General features: G+C 37.3%; 4 protein-coding genes across 5 annotated transcripts in view; 1 reads left to right on the top strand and 3 right to left on the bottom strand.

Annotated features, from left to right (window-relative positions):
• LOC113686632 (uncharacterized) overlaps nucleotides 1-16,521 on the bottom strand; it is a 187,630-nt gene extending 171,109 nt beyond the window's left edge. Inside the window, exons 1-4 of the mRNA XM_089198918.1 lie at nucleotides 16,506-16,521; nucleotides 15,912-16,037; nucleotides 14,750-14,864; nucleotides 14,553-14,602 (exon numbers count right to left, since the gene is read on the bottom strand). Coding sequence (XP_089055044.1) covers nucleotides 14,553-14,602; nucleotides 14,750-14,864; nucleotides 15,912-16,037; nucleotides 16,506-16,521 — 307 coding nt within the window. The remainder of the gene's footprint in view (nucleotides 1-14,552; nucleotides 14,603-14,749; nucleotides 14,865-15,911; nucleotides 16,038-16,505) is intronic.
• LOC149048035 (uncharacterized) lies at nucleotides 9,641-11,561 on the top strand. 2 transcript variants are annotated; one of them, XM_089200267.1, is made up of 2 exons: nucleotides 9,641-9,841; nucleotides 10,257-11,561. In XM_089200267.1, the coding sequence occupies exons 1-2, from the start codon at nucleotides 9,668-9,670 to the stop codon at nucleotides 11,160-11,162; spliced, it is 1,080 nt and encodes a 359-aa protein (XP_089056393.1). In that variant the 5' UTR covers nucleotides 9,641-9,667; the 3' UTR covers nucleotides 11,163-11,561. The 2 variants fall into 2 exon arrangements, with proteins under 2 accessions (XP_089056393.1, XP_089056392.1); XM_089200266.1 differs by having other exon boundaries at nucleotides 10,083-11,561.
• Nucleotides 10,021-13,544, bottom strand: LOC149048034 (uncharacterized). Its single transcript, XM_089200261.1, has 2 exons — nucleotides 13,248-13,544; nucleotides 10,021-12,848 (listed from the first exon to the last, which is right to left on the bottom strand). The coding sequence occupies exon 2, from the start codon at nucleotides 12,495-12,497 to the stop codon at nucleotides 11,610-11,612; it is 888 nt and encodes a 295-aa protein (XP_089056387.1). The 5' UTR covers nucleotides 12,498-12,848; nucleotides 13,248-13,544; the 3' UTR covers nucleotides 10,021-11,609.
• Nucleotides 16,522-17,071: 550 nt separating the features above from the next.
• LOC113686650 (MTOR-associated protein MEAK7) lies at nucleotides 17,072-22,558 on the bottom strand. The gene is made up of 6 exons (XM_089200256.1): nucleotides 22,409-22,558; nucleotides 21,003-21,565; nucleotides 20,313-20,593; nucleotides 19,591-19,709; nucleotides 18,877-19,057; nucleotides 17,072-18,016 (listed from the first exon to the last, which is right to left on the bottom strand). Exons 1-6 carry the CDS (start codon nucleotides 22,556-22,558, stop codon nucleotides 17,913-17,915), a joined length of 1,398 nt encoding a protein of 465 aa, XP_089056382.1. The 3' UTR covers nucleotides 17,072-17,912.
• Nucleotides 22,559-22,572: the final 14 nt, after the last annotated feature.

The raw sequence follows: 22,572 nt of genomic DNA, 5'->3' as shown, positions 1-22,572 counted from the left end.
TAGGGAGATGTCAAAGCGAAAATCCGTGGAAAATCAAATGAGTGGGAAAAGAGGAAAAATAACAAGTTTCCTTATTCCCAAGGAACCAAGAGAAATCGGTAAGTTTATTAAAGGAGGTTTAAGTCCTCATACATTACCATGTGCCATCCGATCAGCTGTTCGGTCGCGCAATGTTAAACTCGTAGGTTCGTTCGAGATAACTTCATCCCGAGGTGGTTTGCAAGCATGTGAAAACTCTTATAGGTTAAGAAACACAATATATTACAAAAACCAAGGTAGATATTCACGAGTTTACATTTCCTTCCTTGTCGGTAAAGAGTAAGCACACGTGCACACGACCAAGAAATGGCGGCCATGTTGAAAGTCGGGCCCAGTCTCTTCGCATCTACAGAGTTTTGGTTTTCCAGCCTGACGAAAGAATTCAAGTTAATCAAGTAAAATTAAAAAGAAGGAGAATCAAAAACTTCGATTTGAAAGCTTTCAATTTTGAAACAAATTTAATTTTTGTAAAATAGAGTTAAAAAATAAACGTCATCTGTTTTTCCCCACTCTAAATCGTTCCATTTTAGCTTCATCTAGTACTCAGCAGCTCTCTCTTGAAAATGCAACTACCTCTGAACAGCAATGCATACAAAGTTCCTGCAGTGCTGGCGGAGAGCAAAGGCCAAGTTCTCTTGAAGAAAGCACAAATCTAATGCCGGACATGTTACCAACTCCAGAAGCAATCTCTCTGTTAGAAGAGTATTTTTCAGATGCGATGGAAAAGAAGCAGCTTCATAGCTTCTACACCTGTTGTGGCAAATGCTCAGACGTATCTGAAGTTGAAAGAGCCAGAATTCAAAGCCAGAAAAAAACAACAGAAGGGAAAAAGAAAGGAGTGGACATGTTCAAACACTCATGGCTCACTGACAGAAAAACTTCATTCAGCGACAAAACAGGTAAATGACACAGTGTTTTGTCAATATTAAAACATTTTCTGAAAAAAATGTTTACTTTATTATAAATTCAGTTCTGCTTTTTACAATGACTACAAAAAACAATGCCTGTTTTTTTGTTTGTTTTTGTTTTTTTTAATCTCAGGCATGTGGTGGTTGGTGTACTGTGAAGGGGAAGGGATGTTCTGCCTACTGTGCCGTGTTCATAACACCAAAAACAAGTATAACAAACAGAACATATTCAACTTAGCACCATCCACCAACTACAAGCATAGTGCTGTTATTGACCATGCAAGAGCCAGTGGACATACGTCGACAGTAATCTGTGAGTTGGAGAGAAGGAATTCATCCTTGGCTAACCAGTATAAAGTGGCTCACGAGGTGGCTGATAAAGTACCCTACAACGCATTCCTGAGCTCTTATTGGCTTGGAAAAGAAGAAGTGGCTAACAAGAAACTTCTCTCCCTGATTGATTTGGAAAAGCACATTGGTGTCACGGAAAAGCGAGAATTCAAAAATACAAGTGAACGAAGTCAGCGGGAGATGCGCCTCCTCCTTGGTCAGCTTATCAAGGAGAAACTGATTCAAAGGGTCAAGGATGCCAAGTGGTTTAGTATCTTAGTTGACGAGGTGATGGATTGTGCTACCCTAGAGCAGCTGTTGATCTATGTTGGTTATGTTGATGAGGAAGGGAAGACACATTTTGATTTTCTTGAGGTGAAAGATGTTCTTGAGACATCAGAATCCGCAGATTCTGAGACTCTCACAAGGATCATCACTGAGGAGCTGAAGGCCTGTGGTCTAAACCTTGCTTTAGTTTGTGGTTTTGGCTCAGATGGTGCTAGTGTCATGACTGGCAAAAATAATGGTGTTGGTGCCAGGCTTCAAAAGGTGTGTAGCATCATGGTGCGCAGTCACTGCATTAATCACAGGCTTGCCTTGGCATGCAGTGATGCTAATGACACTGTGAAGTATATCCAGACCATCGAAGTTACCCTTCGTCAGTTGTGGAAGTGGCTGGAGTATCCAAAACGTTGCTCAGCATTTGTGAAGGTCTGTGTGTCACTTCAGAAAATAAAGCTGGCTAATGCTAATGATGACCCTGCAAAACAGAAAAAACTGTCAAAGTCTCTGGCAGTCAAGATACAGAAAGCTTGCAGGACGCGGTGGCTTTCAACTGGCCAAAGTGTGCCGAAATCTTGTTGCCCTGATGCAGACATTGAGGCAGTTTAAGGAAGCTGATGCTACAGCTCAAGGTCTTCTCCAGAGAATGAACAACACTAAGTTTGTTGGCACGATGCTTCTATTGAATGCAGTTCTACCTCATCTTAATACCCTTAGCAAGCTGTTCCAAAAAGATCACACATGCTACACCTCCATCAGACCTGCACTTAATAGCACCAAATCCAGAATTTCTGAAATCCGGTCCTCTTTTGACCTTGTTCCAGAGTTGCAAACAGCCATTCAACCAGGTGGAGACTATGCTTCTTTGGAACTGGAGCTTAAAGATGATGGCCAGGTAGAGGCATTCCTGAAAAATCTAGTAATAAACTACACAACTGCCCTCAAGAGGAACCTAGATAGAAGATTTCAAGAGGCTGCACCCGTTCTTGAAGCATTTTCCATCTTCGATCCGACCTGCCTCCCAAAGCCAGAAGATCCAGCCTTCAAGAAGTATGGTGTGGATGAAGTAAACGTGCTGTGCAAGCAGTTCCAGTTTGACAAAGATCACACACTTGCGCAGTGGTACAACTTCAAGTACCTGATGTCATCATGGAAGGTACCCTCTGCTGTTCTCAGGGGAAAAGATGACCTCTTTCCAACTGAGTTCATTTTAAGAAAAGTCGTTAAAGAGCAGGTGGCTCACAGAATCAACTTCCCACAAATTGTGGATGCGGCTCAGATTTGCCTCACCCAGCCCATGTCCAATGCAGTTGTAGAACGGGGTGCAAGTGCAGTAAAGAGGGTAAAGAGCAGGTTGAGTCGACTCAAAAAAGACATGATGGCCAGCCTGCTCCACATTTCTCTAAATGGTCCCGATCATGGTGACGAAGAGTGCAAGGAGATGCTTGTAGAAGCAACCAAAGTCTGGAGAAAGACGCACTTCAGAAATCTACCATCACTAAAGAAGCTCCCAATGGTTGGAGGATCAGACCATGAAGGCAGTCTTTACCATACAGCCACAAAGACTGATATTGGAGTACAGGTCGAGTTTCCAGATGACCTTCAGGCCTCTAGATCAGCCCAGGAAGACAACGAAGTATCTGTGGAAACTGAACTTGATGCTAACGTCCAGGTTGTAGCTCAGGCAGTTGCCAGCAATACTGATTTGTGTCATGACGCACTGGATGCCATGGATATGGGAGATGTTGAATCTGGCGTTGATTCAGACTTTGAGTTTGATATGGAAGATGATTAGTTATCTCAAAACTTTATCAACTTAACTTATGTAAATCGAGTTTCACTTTGAATTCACTGAGAGAAGTAAAAGGATAAATGCTGTGAACTAATAAGTAATGATTGTATTGGTATTGGGAGACAAATCTACAGACTCCAAATATAAACAAAAACTGACAGAAAAATTACACATTTTTTCCTGCCACAGAGTGCCCAAAATGCCTCAAATTGCATCTCCGGAGACCTATTTTTAGAAAATTTTCCGGGGGAGCATGCCCCCGGACCCCCCTAGGGGCCGAGTGCCCGATGCCGGCTACTTTACAAATTGGGCTGACTACTCCAAAATCTGTGGAGAACACTGCAGTAAACATAATTATTGCAATTCAAAATTATATAGCAAGGAATTGACTGATCATTTGGAATTTGCAACATCAATAGAAACTACAAATGCAATCCCAAGTTAAATGGATTGATCAAACGATGAGATGTTAAGAGTTGGGAACTGAGCACTTCATATAGACATGAAAATAAAGAGAAAGATGATTCCAAAGTTGACATTAGCGGTCCTGAAGTTAGCACTCCCAACTACGTCACTCTTGTTAATGATTTAATCCCTGGTCACTGCACCCAAATTAGCCACAAGTCCAGGCAACGAATCAATAACAACTTAGCAAAAAAGGCAGGATCTGTAAGAACCAAGTACAGTTATTCAAAGAATGGTGGAGAGAGAGGTCAGCTTGATCAGAAAACCCTTAAGGTTAGCATTTTTCAGAATGAACTTGTATCACTTAAAGGTGTTGAGGAAGAACTAAATGGGCTCAAGACAAGAGATTCAGGAATGAAAGAGAAAAATTGAAGACTTGAGAGATTAAAAGAGAGAACTAGTAAAATAAATGAGTCGCCCAGTGAATCAATCAGCATATGTAAATAAATATGCTAAGGAAGCAATTTGAGTATTTAAACAGGAATAGTGGTACCAGTAAGATACATTTGTATCCAAGTAATTTTCAGAAAACAGTGAACCTTTACAGTTTAAATATCAGTGTTGCAGTTCCTATGAATTGCAAGGTATAATGGTTTCAACCTTTTTAGATTCACAATAACTTTCTTTAAAAATGAATAATTAAAGTTAGGAGACAAATAAAATCTAACATCAAACTAGGTTGAAACTATTTTAACCTGGATTTCACTTTGAACATTAACTTTCATATTATCATATTAATGCTGTTTCTTTTGAGGCAGCCTCAAAATAACACAGAGGAAAATGGCAAGGGCATTGACAGTCCAATAGAGCAAGATACCCCTCTTGATGATCTCAAAAAGCAACAACTCGCAACTCAATAAAAAAAATCGTGTTTTGAGTATCTCTGACAACTGAGAAAAGGTATGGGAAAAGTTGCTGAATTTGCACCTTAAAGAACAGCATCTCCCAGACAATGTAAACTATGTAAACTGTCGAGAAAGTATTGCTACAACATAATGTGAATACTGTGGCCCTCACCAGTACTTTTGTGTTGGATATGTATGAGCTCTACATGTTGATCAAACCTTGTTTCATGTACTTGAGCAGTGGAAGGTGTGTATGAATGTTTTCTGGCCAGATGTAATTTATTCTACCTACTTTTAGTGTAACATATCTAGTTAAACTGTACTTTTATCTGCCTCTTGCTTTCTTTATTTTAATAGGATCTGCAAAATTTGGGTTAATTTCTCAACTTCTAAAGTTCACTTTAGCGAGAAACTCTCTTCACAAAAGTTTCAGTGATTCTGGTATTTAAGAAAAGGCTACCTCGAAATAATAACATTCGAAAAATGAGGAAAAGGGAAAACAAAGTTACAAACAAAACCAGTTTTTAATTCCCAATAATTGCAATTACCTCATTTTCCTCTAGAAAGCATCAAATTTAGCTTAAAACCACTAATAAAGTTTATTTTTTATTTCACTGATGTTTTCACTTTTGATCCTGATGATGCTGGTGCCTTTAATGTCTTTAGCGACCAAAAAACAGCCGGTGGGGGGTGGACAGTGTTTCAAAAGAGACTGGATGGCCCAGTGTATTTCTTACTCAGTCTGGAAGATTACAAACGAGGCTTCGGAAATTTTAACGGTGAGTTTTGGCTCAATTGAAACATGAGAAAAGGAAGGATTACTAGAAAAAAAGTCCACCAAGAATGAATATAGTGGTGGCCTAAATAAATTAACAACCTCAATTCCTTTTCAATTCTGATGCAAACACTTCAACAAATGATTTGGTCATTATCTTTGTTTAATTGTACAAATTCATCCTGGATAAGGGGCGGCTTTTATTCTTCCAAAGTGATCGTGCAAAGCTAATGGAAATGCTCGAGAATGATACCAAAACGTCTGAATTTCTTACATCACTACTAAACAACACAGAAGACAAAAGGGAAGGAGGAAAGAAGGAAGAGAGGGAAAGCAAGACCTCTTTAACCTCTCAAAAGAAGGAAAGAAAGACCTCATGCAGAAAAATTGTAGTGGACATAGAACAAAAACTTTTAGATAGAATTCAAAGTAAAAGATTTGTTGATTACAATGATGCAAGACTATTAATTAGAATATTTTGTTCAGTATGAGTAACTCCATGACATGGTATACTATGATACTAATCAGAGCACTCTCTTTGGATACAACAAGTACAGCTCCCAGGGAATATCAAAAGTGTTACTCAATTTATGGTAGACAGGTATGGAATATTAGTTTCATAGTGCACAGAGATGATTTTTTTCGTCACTAAAGAAACCAAGAACCACCATATAAGATGCACTCATAACAAAAATGGAATTTTTAAGAAGAGGAGTCAAAGTCGGGTTGGATGCTCATATCCTATGAAATTTTGAGGATTCTCTCACTTTGAGCCAGTGTGAGCACAAGTGGTCTACAAGAACTGCTCCTCTAACAGACACTAAATTGAAAAATTCAGTTTCTAACCAGCCTAGCAACTGAGAACCTACTACCTTTTCTACCAAAACCCAACAAATCCTTCTGTTTAGTTAAAGGGCTTATTTACATGTTGCAGTCAATAGACAACAGAACCTCTCAGTTGGATAAACCAAACTCAACTGCACAAGCATTGTAGCCTCACCAAGAACAACTGCTAGAACCTGTGATCTAACTCATGCAGATGAATCAATGGCAAATGAGGAATGGTTGAAACAACATGAAAAGGAGTGCAATGAGAAAAGAAAGAGAAACTACATTCACTTAACCCACCCCTTAATTAAGTTCAGGAAAAACTTCTTTTATATATTCCTTTATGAATTACCAAGAACATTAAAAGAGGCCATGCTGCTCTCCAATTTTAGGACCTTTTTTTAACCAATCTTACGTGATATACGAGATAATGCTGAAGACAATGCCAGCTGGCAGTCTCAGGCATCAGTTAAGCAAGGTAACCTGAGGGTTTTTCAATACTCAAGTACTTTTATTGCGCTGTGTTTAGTGTCAAGCCAGTTTCACTCATGTTTCCTTTCTCACTAACTTGCCAACAGCTTCTCTGCTTTATGGTTTCCTCTGTTTAGTATTCTTATATTTCTTTTGTTCTTATATATTTTTATATTTCTTACATTTCAATATTTCAGAATGTCCATCTCTGAATCATTTATATCACATAAGATTAACAACAGTCTTATATTTTTGCATAAGGATCCTACACCAATCAGTTCAGTGTATTAGCAAAAGCAAAACTTAAAGTTGCATACAAGCACTAGAAAGTAGATTAAGAGAGCTCTTCAAGTGAACAGTGATCCTTTTTTCAAAACATCGCATGCAAAGGGGGAGCAGGATGCTGCTGGAGCTAATGTCAAACAGAAGGTGAGCCATGCAGTTCTTAGAAAGACAGCTATCATTAGGAATACTAAAGACACGAAAGAGTATCTTGAGGAGAATTTTGCCACTCCAGCAGCCTTTACATTTGCATCACGATCCAAAGCAGTGGGTCTCGCTCATAGAATATTCTTTTATGTTCCCCCAGAAGGTGACGAGGCAGTGAACAGACGCAGACCAGACAGAGTCTTCAAGGAGCTGAAAGGCATCCGGAAACTTCACTGCGTCAAGACGACTCCTGAACAGGGAAGGGTCTTCACCAGAAGCCACAGTTGTTACCACAGTTCTTAAAAAGACAGCTGTCATTAGGAATACTAAAGACACGAAAGAGTATCTTTCCCAGAGGTTCTCTTGGCCTTGAAGGATATACTTTTGTCAGAGATAACATCATTGACATGACTTATAAACTAGACAAAAACAAAACAGCTTTTGTCCCATTGACTGTAAATGAAGAAATAATTGCTTCTTTGTGATGCTGTTTGCTTTTTCCAGTAATTTTTGTTATATTTTAGCCAATATAGCCATGCTAACCAAATCATTTAGTGATATGCCATGCCCACAAAGGATTCTGGGTAACAAAATATGCTTTAAATGAGAAATAAAAAATGAAAACTTGCCAAATCTGTTTTTCTCATGACAATTACTTTAAATCTGGGAAGTTACAGTTGCTTAGGTATATTTAAAACATATTTATGAAAATGCCCCTTGTTACACCCCTGTACATGTGTATCATGCTACAAGTCTAGATGAAAGAAACACACCAACTAAGGCATTAGGAACAAGCCTAGCTAAGAAGTTGATGCCTCACCACACCACAAGCTTGATACCCACAGCCACAAGTATCAAGCTACTGCACCCAAAAGTTCCATCAATGTTGAAGATGAAAAGACAAAAAAGCTTAATGATAACTAGTGAGTGATTCTCCTGCAGCCCACCAGAGATAGATAAAGGACAAGATATCAGTTTTACATTTACAAAACAATCAGCCTGCTAAATGAGTACTTTTATGGAGGCATTGTCAGATAGACCCTATATGGTGAAAACAAACACAGACAAGCAAGTCTGTTATAGAAACTAATAACTTTTAGCAAGCTGAGAAACCAGCTGCTCCATTCAAGGCAGTTGGAGACACTGAAAGCTAGCTTTCAAAGCACAAGGTACAGATACTAATACCAGAACCAAAAGGCACATATCTACACCACCTTCTCTTCCAGTGACAAGGACTCAACCCAGTGTTGAAATACCATCCTCGACATGTAGGTTCAATGACTTTCTTATTTAGTTTGCAGCTTTGAAAAGTGACCACAAATACACACAAACGAGGGATGTTCACACAACCTCAGCTTAAGACAGTGTGCACACCAGATACTCAAAACTGGGAGTTTCATGTTTTCTTTTGTAAATAGGTGAATATTCTTGACAGTGAACCATACACTATAGAGCTGTAGCAACATGAGGCTCCTTGCCAGAGGGGTTGGGGAACTGGGTGGGTGAAAAAGAAACTCCAGGCCCTTCTCTTTGATGAGTTTTAACTGTACAAACACTTGTATTAAAATTAGATTCTTCAGAGCTTTAAGAATTATAAATTGTATTCATGTCAATATTGATATTAGAATATTACTACTTGTCCCTTCTAAGAGTTACAAATATAGTTTTTTATTGTCTATGGTAGTTTTTGTACAAAATTTCTGTGATACTCAAGGCCCTGAGGGGAGTATTTGTATGTAAGTTTTTAATAAACATCATTCAGTAAAGGTCTCTCATCAGTCCATTTTTTGCTTATCTTTTAGCTACAGGATATATTTGAAGAATTGTATTGAATTACAGGATATGTAATTTTATATTTGCAAATATATATATATTTTTTATTTTTTTAAGTCTCATAAGCTAGTAACAAATTCCCATTTAAAAGGTACAAAAGTAAAATACTTATTTAATTTCAAACCCAAGCTTATCTTATTGAATACCCAAGTACTAAATTATGAATTTCCATTACTGAAAAGCCATTTTAGGGAGTGACAATAAAGTTCGTATCTACACATCCTCCCATTGCCTACATGTGTAAACAGGACAAGTTTATGCCATTGTAAAATGGTGAACATTTTAAAATGTACTTGATATTTTAAGTACCATTCTTATTCACTTAGTATATAAACAAATACTGGTAAATGAATAAACAAAAGACAAACAACATTGATCATTGACTTTATCTGATTTTTTGGTTCTAGAAAGAACTGGGGTGGCTCTGAAAAGAACTGTTTGTTTGGAAGCTTGGCTGAGCTCAGTTACTCATCATCTTTGGCTTCACTGTCTGTCTCAAACTCCAACCCAATAAGCCGTATTTGCAAGCAATTTCCCGATTGTTATTCACCGCTTTTGCTTCTGCTACAATCTTCAACTTAAAGTTTACACCATAGAGTTCTAAAGCCGTTACGTCACGTTACCATGGGAGCAGAATTTTCTGTTCTAAACAAACTTGCTCAGAGCCAAAATGGCGTCGCTTTCAATCGCTGCACTGATATCTTTCTTCGCTGAAGAAAAGAAGTCAATCGAACGAGGAGAAAATCATTACAGATCTGAACACATTGAGTCATTTTCTTACCATCAGGGTATTTTACGCGGTGAGGTTCAAGCAAGTATGAAGAAAAAGGTCTATCGAGTCACGGTGAGTTTAGAGCCACCAATCGCATTAAGAAGCCTAAGGAATATTTTTAAATATCTTTTAAGTACCTTCTTGTTATCTACTCCCCCAATTTAGAAATATATATTTTCGATCTTGTCGATTTCCCTCATCAAAAAAGCCAGGCTGAGGCTTAAATCGTACAGATTACGATTCATATGAAATAGTGTTACCAAGACATTTATGAGTTCACCTTGTTTGAACTTTTATCTTAATTACCACTTAGATTTACCTGGATGACCACTTCAACATAAAATCCACGGAGTGTGAATGTCCAAAGGGAAAATTCAAATGCAGTCACGCGGCGGCTCTTTTTATAAATGGGATTCACAACTTAAGCCGCACAGATATTGAATGTCAGTGGAGGAAAAAGAAGTCTAATACCTCCCTGTCTTTACAGGCAGTCGAAGAACTGTTCCCTCTGCCAAAGAATTATGTGGCGATTACTCGATCTCCCAACACAGAAGATCGTCAGGCACTATATGGAAGCTTAAAGGCATATGGGAGGTTCACTGGTCTTTGCTGGCTCATGTGCCCAGAGCCTGCTCCCCAAGCCAAATTGCCTGTGCCAACAATTGAGGAAATCATCTACTCAGAGGAGTTTATCCAAACAAGAGGTACACAGCAACAATTGGACTGTTTGGTTCGGAAAGCCAAACTCACAGAAGCAGATATCCTGTTAGTCAGTCAGATAACTGTAGGCCAACGAGACAACCCAACCTGGCATCTTGCAAGGAGGGGACGGCTTACAGCAAGCAATTTTGGATCCGTTCTGCATGCCAAAAGAGTGACCCCTTCACTTCTCAAACGGCTCCTTGGAGAGTATGACATATCAAGAGTTAAGGCAGTACAATGGGGGGTAAACAACGAGGCAGAAGCGATTAAGGCATTTACCAATTTAACTGCAAAAACTGTACAGGAAACTGGGTTATGGCTGGATGGCTCTGGGATTCTTGGTGCTTCCCCAGATGGAATTGTGGATGAAGACTCTGTTTTGGAGGTCAAGTGTCCCTACACCGAAAGGAATATGACAATGGAAGAGGCAGTGAATATCTCCCCCAATTTCTGCTTGAAAAAAACTGAAAGTGGTCAGTATGCTTTAAAGGAAGAACATGTCTACTGGCATCAGGTCCAAGGGGAGATACATTTTGCTCAAAGGAAGCTTTGCTATTTTGTTGTGTGGACATCTAAAGATGTAGTTGTTTTGAAAATAGCAAAGGATGAAGGCTGGAGTGGAAACATTTCTAAGCTTACTCAGTTTTATTTTGAACACCTCTTCCCAAAGGTTGTAGAGGGACAATTATAGGTTTCCAGATCTATTACTGCATGTAATTATTTTTTAAGAAATAATAATTTTCAGGAATCATTAGGAGCCCTTTGGTGTTTAGTCTTCACTGATGGCATGTTGTTGTGGAATTTCTTGAGATAGGGAGGCTTTTCAGATGGAGGGTATTGGGAGCTCAGGTGTACTTTTAAGTTCACTCTAGTAACTTTAGGAACACAGATCTTCAAATCCCAACAGGGCTCTCCTGGTTTACTCAAACTAACTTTAGAAACAGTTACAGTTTTTGCACTTCATTGTTTCACAGTTGAGCTGTACTGCTCTGTTGTAGTGAACTGTTGTTGGGCTGAAATTATACATGCATCCATAAATTCAACAATGATAGCAGATTTACTTTTTGAATAAAACAAACAGATCAACATGTATTTTACAAAGTATTCAATTTTCCTTATATGAAAAATAATTAGTTCATTAATCAAATTCATATCCTTCACAGCACTCTTTGATCAGTGGAAACTGCAGATTAACAAGTGAAGCACAGAGTTGAAATATTATATCTGCATGACAACGTAAATATGAGGGAATAAAAGATAAAATCTTGAAATCTTTGAGCCTAGCATTTGCCCTCTCAACATGAATTCTGCATTTTGCTATAACTTCTGTTGCCCTTGCTTCACTCTCAGTGAATGTACCATTGTTTAAAAAAGGTGGTATATTTACTGAAACACCATTTGGTACAAGATCCTGTATAACAAAACCTTTGTCAGCTAAGACCATATCTCCAGCAGTAAGGTGATTTAAAAATCCTGATTTCTGCACAATTGCTTTGTCAGATATTGACCCTGGATAAAGTTTGCTGACATAAGTAATAACACCATTTGGCGCTACACCCACAATAACCTTGAAGGAATGCATTCCCCTATAATTTGAATACGTAGCATTCTGCTGGCTCATAAGCCCAGGTGTGGCAATCTCTATGTCTGTACAATCTATCACTACTCTACATGAACCAAACTGACTAAAAGATGATGGGGCACACAGCTTGTTCTTATCCCTAGATGGGATGGATGCCATGAGGTCAATAAATAGAATTGAGTGTAAGACATGAATGAAAGTTGTTACAATATTTGCTATTGTAGATACACTGCAATTGAATAACTGTGCAAGGTGAAGATTTGTGTAATTCTGTCTGACTTTCATTAATGTTATAAATATTTGTTCTTCAAAACTGATTGATTGCACTCTCCAGCCAGCAAAGTAATTGATGGATTGTTTAAACCTAGCTGCATAGTTGACAACAATTTGAAAAACTTCCTTTGTTGGCAGCCCAGTTTCCATCTTCAAAACCTCCTCACTCATTTTCGAAACTGTGTAATGTTTTTGCACATAGTAATTTTTTCTCTTTGATCAATCATTTCCCTTTTTGCCTGCTCCAACTCTGCTTCCAGTATAACTTCTTTTCTTGTTGATTCAAGTCTCTCCACGCTGCCAGAGGTGCCTTGTTCAAGTTCTTCTTTCTTCCTTGCAGCTTCTATCATTTCTTGTAGGGTCTGTTGTGATTCGATTTTTTTCTTTTTTGGCTTTGCTTCTTCTGCTGGGAAAAGTTTGTCTTGGTTCCTCTTGAAAATCTCAGGACCATTACTTTTTTTTCCTTCTCTGAAATGGCAACTACAGACTCTGGAATGTTTTCCTGGCTCTCTGTCTTCTCTCCTATAGCAAAAAGGATAATTTCAGCTTTATAATTCTTTCTGATTACTGTGCTATTAGCGGAGGATTTTTATCTTGCAGCTTCTATCTTATAAAAATTTCTAATTAAGAAGACAGTTCTCTATCTGCCTGTTTTAACACTGCAGGGTGACCATTAAGTATCAACAACCACACCAAAAGCTCTCACAACTGATTTCCGTCATTGAGTCAAATGTTGGCTCGTGGCTTCTAGGGAACCGATTTTGAAGTTGGAGTACAAGAAAAAGGAGTCTAAAAATCAGTAAGATTTATATAAGCTTAATCAGTTTCATAACAAAGATGGCGACTCCACAACCGCAATAAATTGCGTAAGCATACTTTTCTCCTGGACAGAAAAAGTATTGAAATAAAACTCTTACTAACCTCAGTAGGTGAATCCATCTTCTATATTCCTTCAGCTTTTTTTCCTTGCTAGGGAATCCGAAGAAGCTACACGTGTGACTTTCCGAGTGATGGTTGCAATCAGGCGCAAAGCAGTGCACCATTTTAATCGTTTCGATCGCCTTCGTTTCTCAGTTTTAGATTTCTATGACCTACAGCGTTAATAACAATGTAACTGAACCTTATTCTAAGCTTCTTTGAACCGTTCCAAGCGATGATTACACACTTGACCTCAGCAACGCATAGGTTATCAGTAGGACGCGCTCGATTGTTTAGAACAGAAATTTTAGCCCCATGGCAACGTGACGTCACACTTTAGGACTCTATAGGAATGACGATGAGTGCTTGGCATAATTACTGAAAATTTATGGAACGCTGAACAAATGCTCGAAGATTAAGATGAGTTTTGCAACTGATGAATGAAAGATCTGTCTGATGAGTATTGTTTATAAACATAAAAACGGATCAGTTAGTATTCATAACTTAAAACACTGTCTCCTGATAAGGATGACTTGAGCAAATTAAAAAATTTGACTTTTATGCTATTTTCCATGCGAGACTTTATTGCTATTGTTTGTAATGTGTGACTTTTTTACTTTCGTTTTGAGAATGAGAGCACTGTAATTACTGGTAATAACTTTTGGAAGCAAATTGTTGTAAGTACAGTGAACATGGTCAACAAAATTTCCCGTAATTCCCGGTGCACCTTGTAACAGGGTATTAATGTGAAATTTTCATTTTGCTTACTTGTAATAATTGTCTTCAAAAGTTTAGGGTACGTCTTATAACCGAGTGCGCCTTATAAGTGAATAAATACGGTACTTTAGTTCCTGAATCAATCAATCAGATCTCAAAAACATATTATTGAGATCTTTGGGAAACAAGATATGGTGTCAAACAATCAGTTTTGGTTTGTAATTTGAACCTTACTTTATGGAAACTAAGTACCTCAACAAACCAGTAACATGAAAGAATAAATGACATGTCTTTTCTAAATTAAGGTTTGTCCAGTTCTTCAAGTCAACACAAAATAAAACAGACAACAGTGGTTTGAAAATTTCTGCTTCAACAGCAGTAATGTTTCATTACTAAGTGGAAGCTATCTTAAGTAAATTATTCCAAAGGTGACTGTGTTCAGATACAGGGGAATCTTTTTGTTTCTTTGCTTTAATGAAAAAACAAATCTGGGGCCATAACCTGGTGACGGGAAATGCCTTCAATGCTTTATAGAGGGAAGTTTTCATTTCCAAATCAATAAAAATGAGGAATATAGAGTTATTGGCAAACCTGGTCGATGTCTTCTTGAGTGTGAGCAACCATAAAATCCATAACTGAACCTACAAAAAATGGAAAAGTATTTGAGATCAACAGGCATCCTAAAAATCAATTTCATTCACTTATCAGTGTCTACAATCCATAAAAAAAATGTGTGTGAAAAAGGCAATGAGACATTACAATTTAAAAAAAGAAAAAACATTAGTCACCTTCTCAAACACTGGCTTTCACTGGAAGGGCACAAAATCCAAGGATATGGATGTTCTTGCAATCTGTGTAGCAATTGTTCCAAAGCAGATATAATAATGGAGGTCGCATCTCTCACTTCACAGAAAAACAAGAATAATATAAGGGATAAAACCAGTGCAAAATAAAGGTTAAACCATATTATTATTTCCAACAGACACTCCATAGCACAGGCAATCAAAAGGCTCAATTCTCCTTTTTTTAAACTAAATCTGACTCGCCAAAATCATAAATTGGTTGCCAAGAAGATAATTTTAGCCAAATCATTGCTCAGGTGAACTACTGTTGAATTTATTTTGCAATGGATTGAGAAGGCCTTTGTGACTATTTTAAACCAAGGGCGATTTGTCAGGATGTTGATATTAATCCATTGGTCATCGAGTTAGCATCCTGTAGCAAGGCATCAAATCCAGAGAGCAAAACACCAAAGCATTTCCCATTCCGATGGGAAACACTGCTAAAACGAAAGGTCAAAATTGCTGCCGGTTAAGCAGGACGCTTGGCAGAATTGTGGATCAAGCGCCGTTGAGAAGCACTAACATTAAAACAATTACGGCTACTTCTTTGTCGAATTCCACGAAGAGGAAAATAAACCTGTTCAACAGGATTCACCTTCCGATCAAACTTGTTTCAAATACAAAATTCCGAACACGTTGTACAAAAACTGGAAATAAAAACAGCTCAGTCCAATGTGGAAATTTGACACAGCTACTATCACAAGGATTTAATGATCGTATTTGTTCAAAACCCACCCAAAATCTGTGCGGAATAAAGACAAACGCTATAGATTCAAAGCACGTGTGCGATCATCGCTTTGCAGTGAAAGGGATGTTGAAAAAAGAGGTCGACTGCAAAATAGTTTTGATTGAGAAAGAAATGCAGTTGTCGTAATTTCGCTATTATTGAACCATGGTATACAGTGACACAAGTATCAATATAAACAAATATACATTCAATCTAACCCTTCCCTTTCCCTGGGTTGTTTTCTTACAAGGAATTTCCATGCACTACAGACTGGATACCCATGAAAAACAGTAAAATCACACAAATATTCACTTATAATGGAGTAGAAGACGACCAAAACTAAAATTTCAGATAAATTTGCTCAAAAGACAAAGAAATTACCTTCACAGATGCAACACAGACGCGACACAGATGCGACACAGACGCCAACCGAACGTTTTACTTGACACGCGGCATGCGCATGAGTTGGATTGATGGGGTTCCCGTTCCCACCCAAGAGAGCGGACCCTGGGAACGAGGTTGACAAAGAATCCAGCTCCACTCCCAGATCCGCTACAAGCTATGTGTTGGTATCCTTACAAAATCGTTACATTGCATTTTCAATCAAAAGGGAACGGAAGCGAAACATTATAGGACTTGCAACTTTTGATTCAACACCAAATTTGAAAGATAAGAAATGTCTGAAACAGATGCTAATTGCGTAATCGAGAGTGAGAGCTAACATGTTGAAACATTCCTTTGCAATTCAACGTTTAAAATTTAAAAAAAAATTTAAATTAAAAACAGGGATTTTATAAATTTTGTGCTTTCCTTTAGCACAAAAAAGATTTACAGAGCAGCTGCGTCTGCAAAGCAACCTCCAACGGTTACTGTGGTCTCAGCCGAAGTCAAATGTAATCGTCACATGACGAGCCCAATCGGCGGTAGTGGGAGATGTATGGAGATGTTGCTCAGATTTACATCTGCATCAAACACCTGCTTCTACTACCATCGCCCACCATACCTAAAATTGGAATAAAAACCTAAGAAAGGTTGGGGGGGGGGATTGCCGAAGGTAAACACGACTATAGTACATCTCTCACGATCAGTCTCCGAGTTAAATTCGACAATTTAGTGCTAAATGTAATGGATGCTACTGATATTAAAGGATGGCTTGACTTAATACTGCATACAGTAAAAAAATCACATTTTTTTCTAATATGGCTAAGAAAACAAGTGATGCAATGATCTTTAAAAAGATCTATTGTCACATGTTAATCCTTTAATTCCCATGAGTGACCAAGACAGAATTTCTCCTTACAACATCAATACAGTATCAAGCAGACAAGTGACAAGAATGAAGAAAATATCAGTTAGGGGATCTTAAGCTGATCCAATGCCAAATTCTCCAAACTAACATCACAAAAACTGTATGGTAGACATGGTAGACTCAGAAGAATTACTAATGAGGTGTTGAGAATTAAAAGATAAATAACACCTCCATGGGGTTTTTCCTTAAAATGAAGGTTGTTGACTCACAAATTAATGACTGATACCAAGAGTTGGTTAATTCAACTAATTTTATTTTAATTTTTATGTACTATCAATCTTTCAGGGATACTGGAAAGAACCCAGCTGCCAATTGTTTGAGTTCCGTTCTGAGTTCAACTGGACTCCAAAAATGCACTCATTACATCAAGTACCAGTAAGGCTTATATTTATATCTATCACTGTTTGAAAAGTACTTTTAATTTTATCCCACCATTACACAAATAGTAATTAATGTAAAATAAATACTGTATAAAGTTCTATCGGCCAGTCCTGTACAGAAAGTATAATATTCTTTAACAAAGAATGACTCTGGTCCAGCAGAAGTTGCAGAAAACAGAAATCCACTTGGATAATATTTCCTGTAAATAATCTTTTTTTTCTTACTTACATTACAATAATAATAGAAACATATGATATTTTACAATTGGTGTTATTATTTCTGGTATCTAGGAAATACAGTATCAATCCCACAAGCACCCGTCCAGTAATTAGCTGAATTCAAACTGAAGTAAAACCTTCATCCTCCATTTATTATAATTACACATGCATCTGTATTTGAAATTGTTTTAACCCAAAAGAAATATACAGCCTTGAGAGCTTGTAATCAATAATAATTTTTCAATTGCTTGCTTGTTCACACATGCAACACAACCAAATTCAAAACTGGATAAAAAGAAGGTTGTCAGTATTCATTTAATGCAAACCTTTTACTCAACAAACCTTTCTAGGCAAATCACCTTTGTCAAGGCTTCACCCCATCTTAAGGCAGAGAGGGAGACAAACAGACTCTAACAAGAAGGAGACTGTCTTCAGACACCCCATTTGTGATGTTCTACCACCTAAAATATTTTATTAATTAGCATCTGGCTCTCTAAATCCTTCACTATGCATCTTTTTACCAATGACTTCCAAGAAAGCCTTGGCCTCAATGTTTGTATCCAATACACTTTTTTCCTCTACCTGTTTAAGGAAAAAATGACACAGTGATCTTAAGTGTAGTAACATTGAATCACAGAATTTAACTTGCCAAACACCATAAAATTATTAGTTTTATCAGTACATTTCAATAATACAGACAGGGTTCAAATCCTTTTCAGAAACAAATTTTAAAGACCTTTCTAAGACTTTTCTGAGACTTTTCCATGAGATTTATTTTTTTAGGACTTCAAATTTCACTTTAAATCCTTTCATTCCCAAGATTTCAAACTCAATTCTCCTTATAGCCTACATACATTTCTTAAAACGTAAAATCTGAAACTTTATTCCTTGAGTGAAGCAAATTTCCAGGACTTTTCAGGACCCATAGTCTTTTTCCAAGACTTTCCAGGTTTTTCAGGACTCATAAAAACCCTGTACAAAGGGTGGCTTAATTTTTGTTCTGGTTTTTTTGTTACCCTACCATAGGATTAAAAATTAGTATCATATAATTCTAGATAATTGCACTCTCCTGGCTGCAGACCTGACAAGAGCTGACAGCCAGCCAAAAACACTGGGTTGTCTGCCATTTTTAGACTACTACTTGTGCCTCATTTTATCATAATTATTGTGATAAAAATTCCCACAAATGTTGATAAATCATCAAAATAATTTTTGTAAAGCATCAAACATTTCTCTGGTTTTGAGAGGTACTGAAAGCTTAATTTAGTCTTGCATGTAACATGACTAAACACCATGGCACCTATAACAAACTAGCTGCCTACTATTTCTCCTTTGCCTTCTGCTCTAAATCTTACTAACAGCCCTGTCGCCAGCCCAATAAAAATCACTCTTTTGTAAAGAAGCAAACAGAAAATAACTGATTTTGCTAAGGCAACACCTGCCTCATTTTCTGGTGGTACACCCACACCCCAAGCCTCAAGTCCATCAAGCTTAAACTCCTCTTCTGCAGAGAGGACTGGGCTGCTATATGTAGTGCAGGAAGGCTGCCCACGGCTATGTCCTGAGCCAAAGTCCTCATTTAACCAAAATCCAAAGTAGTTTAACTGACCTCCCATACCCTGTTTAAAGAGCAAAAAATTATTGTTAGAGTGGAGTTAAGCAATATAGAATACCACTAAAGCAACACCAAACATAAGTCATTGTCTGCCACTGTGAACCACAAACAGTGTATACTATCCAACTCTTACAGATTATCCAGGAGTCTCTCACATAGAAAGAGAATCTCTTGGTCTCCATTACAATTTCCTTAATCTCCCAGATAAAAGTGAATTTGGATATTTTTTTCTAAAAAAGAAATGAGATCAAGTATAATTTTAAACTTGAATTTTATCAGTAATGGTTAATGCATTTCAAGTTGTTGTCAAGTAATTCCTTTGCTATTTTAAACTCTCTCTTCACAAACAAAATTAAGCTTAATTAACAATTTGGTAGTCACTTTGGTAAAGGTCACATAGTCATAACTCGGAGAGAGTTAGTTATGACTACCAAATAACAGATGAAAGGAAGACATAGCAAAATCACAAGTTTGGCCCAAAACCTCATAGTTTGCATGTTACTCAGAAGGAAAGTAATAAATTTTATTAAGTCTTACCAATCCATTAGGCATTGTTTGCATGCCCATGTTCAGATACATGAAGTTCTCATTGTAACCAGTAGGATGATACACACCCATTTTAGGCTTCAGGCTGAACAGAAAGCAGTAGCTGTCACCTGCAAAACAACAAAATTAATAAACAAAGACAAGAAAGTGTTACTTTTGATAATAATAATTATAATAGTAATAATAACAATAGCAATAGTAACAATTACAATAATTATAATGATGGTTTATCGTATAGTTCCAGCAAGTGGCTTTCTTTTCTACATAATAAAATTATAATAGCTGATATACAAAAAAAAATTACCAAAAACAAATATTTTAAGAAATAACAATACATCAAACTGTTCTTGTCAGGCTGATACTGTTTATGATATCTTACTTTATTTAAAAGTTTAATAAAAGCTGTCTAATTGTTACCAAACATTTCCTGTGAATTGTCAAGAAGTGTTGTTTAGCCTAGGTGCATTGTCCTGGGAAGTTTGATCCACTAGTGGAGGGAACATACCAGCCCTATACATGACATATTTCCTCTGCTAAGTCCCTAGTTCTTCAAAAGTTTGTCAATGAAAGACTATGCCAACCATACTTACCCACAAAACTCAGACTTTATCATCATAATGAGACAAACCCTCCAAAAGCATGTCCATATCTCTCTGGTAAGTACCTTGTCCTTTAAAATTGTGTCAACTTAAGACTGCTCTGTGTGTACTTACCTACAAAATGAGACTTTATAGACCAACTAACTGAGGCAAACCCTCCAAAAATATGTCCACCAGTGTCTCTGGCTACAATAATCATCGGGCCTTGATTGGTGATTTGATGAATAAAAGCACTGAAGCTCTCGCCATGAGTTTGAGTGGAGAATAGTAGACGCCATTGATGTTGAGATGATTGAGGCAAGTGATGATTAAGAAGAATGATAGATGGAATGTCCAAAAGTGAATCAACTTTACTGAAATCCACTTCAAACTTGCATGGCATTATTATGTGTGACCTGAAGAGATAAGAGCTGTCTTAAAACCTGGGCATACATGTTTGAATTGAACACTTGGTCCAAAATAATCTGTGTGTAATCTTGAAAAGGGAAAGAGATGTACCCCAAGACAAAAGTTATGTTAATAACATTTTGATCTATGACTGAAAAAGGCAACATGGAATTTATTTCTTAATTATATAATAAGTTGAAATCTATGAGAAGTTTGATTGGTTCTTATCTATGAGTTTTTCGAGTATAGATGCATAAACACATGTTGGGACTGTTCTGGTAATGGTCCCCGAAGATGTCAAAATGTGGTAAAGATTGACTCTTTTTTGTTCATACCAAATTTTGACACATCTGTGATCTGCTACTGAACAGACAGATGGAAACATAGAATGTAGTTGTTAAACTGAACAATATTCACCTGTCGTACTGTACATGTGCAACTGTCACTTCACATCCTTCCTCTAAACCATGAGGCTTGGCTTCTAACAGACTCTCTACATCAAAGAATCCAGCCCTCATAACAGCCAGAAACAATTTTTCTATCAGCGGAAATTTACTAAACCATGAAATAACCTCCTCTGGAGAAACACAACTAGGGTCTGCTTTCTTCCCTAAAAGTTCTTGAATAGAATTTTTGGCAAATCTGTGGTTTGCCTCAGCATTAGTATGCAGTTCCCATTTTGCACCATCAGTAGTTTTTTTTAATGCCATAACATAGGCATCTAATAACATTTTACAGAGTTCTTCCACCTCAACACTTGTCACTACTTGGTCAACATCAGCAGTTAAGTGGTAAAATATTTGTCCTTTCTCTGCTCTGCTCCTCTTAAAGACATGAGACATTGACACAAAAAAAGCCACCCTGCCCACTTGACCATCTTCAAGTGGATTTTTCACTACTCGGCGAGCTCGTTGAATATTACACATCTCTTTGAAGAAGCGGCTGATAGCGCACTCAGGTAAAAGCCATGCCAAGTGATTCTACAATAAAGAAAAAGGAAAAAGAAAAAAAAATTCTATAAATTATAGTTTTTATCCACATGTGTAGGATTTACATGCATGGCTTGATGGAAGGCAAGTATATAATGGTAAAGGCCCCTTGCTTTAATAATTCTTCATCCTCAATAAATCTCAAAAATATTGGAATATAGAAAATTTCATGTCATTTGCCTTTGTGTAAAAAGTTTCCTTAAAATATGGAATGATTCCTATCGTTTTGAGAAGAATGCTTATATTCTCAATAGAAAGTTTGTGAGCCATGATTGTTTTCTTTCAAAACACGCATATTTATTTAAAAGTTTGCAGATAGAAATGAAAGAGTATTTTGAAGCTTTGCATCTGGTATATTTCAAAAGTAAAACTTCTTTGTCCCAAGAACCGAATAAGAATTTTAATTTTTTCCTTTTCTCAGTGTTTATTCAGCCAAACTGTCACGAGTTGTAAGGTTTCCTCCTCAATTTAGCCAGTCTTAATAAAAAACGAGAAAACAAGCGAAATTAGTCCTTAGATTATCGAGAAAATTATTCAAGGAAATAAGGATGCAGATGAAAATTGCGTTGATTTTTAACAAGCGTGAATCCAACACAAGAAGGTTCAATTGTATTAGTAAAAGGCAGGTGAAATCGAAGGCGCTGAATAAAGCTACAAGAGCGTAATAAGAAAATAACAAGAACAAGAGATTTAGCGGTGCATAGCGGTTTTTTTAATCGAGGTAATAACATTTAACACCTTCTGAATAAAACATCGATAAAAAATTTAAAAAGCTCTTCATTTGAAGTTGCAAATCAAATTAAATACGGCGATTCCCCTGTGGCAGGGCCTTACCTTGAGCGGTTCAAATTCTACCTTCATAACACCAAGATCATTAGCAGTAGCGAGCTGATTGAAAAGTGACAAGAGGTGTTGGCGTTCTTTCTCGGAAAAGGAACGGTAACTGTCCTCATATTCGATTCCTTTGCTCGCCAAAATCCCCATAATCTCTAGATCTC

This window comes from Pocillopora damicornis, chromosome 3 (assembly GCF_964200805.1).
Source record: "Pocillopora damicornis chromosome 3, jaPocDami1.2, whole genome shotgun sequence".
NCBI classification, from domain to species: domain Eukaryota; kingdom Metazoa; phylum Cnidaria; class Anthozoa; order Scleractinia; family Pocilloporidae; genus Pocillopora; species Pocillopora damicornis.
The sequence above is the reverse complement of the archived record's forward strand: the minus strand, read 5'-3'. Positions and strand labels throughout refer to the sequence as shown.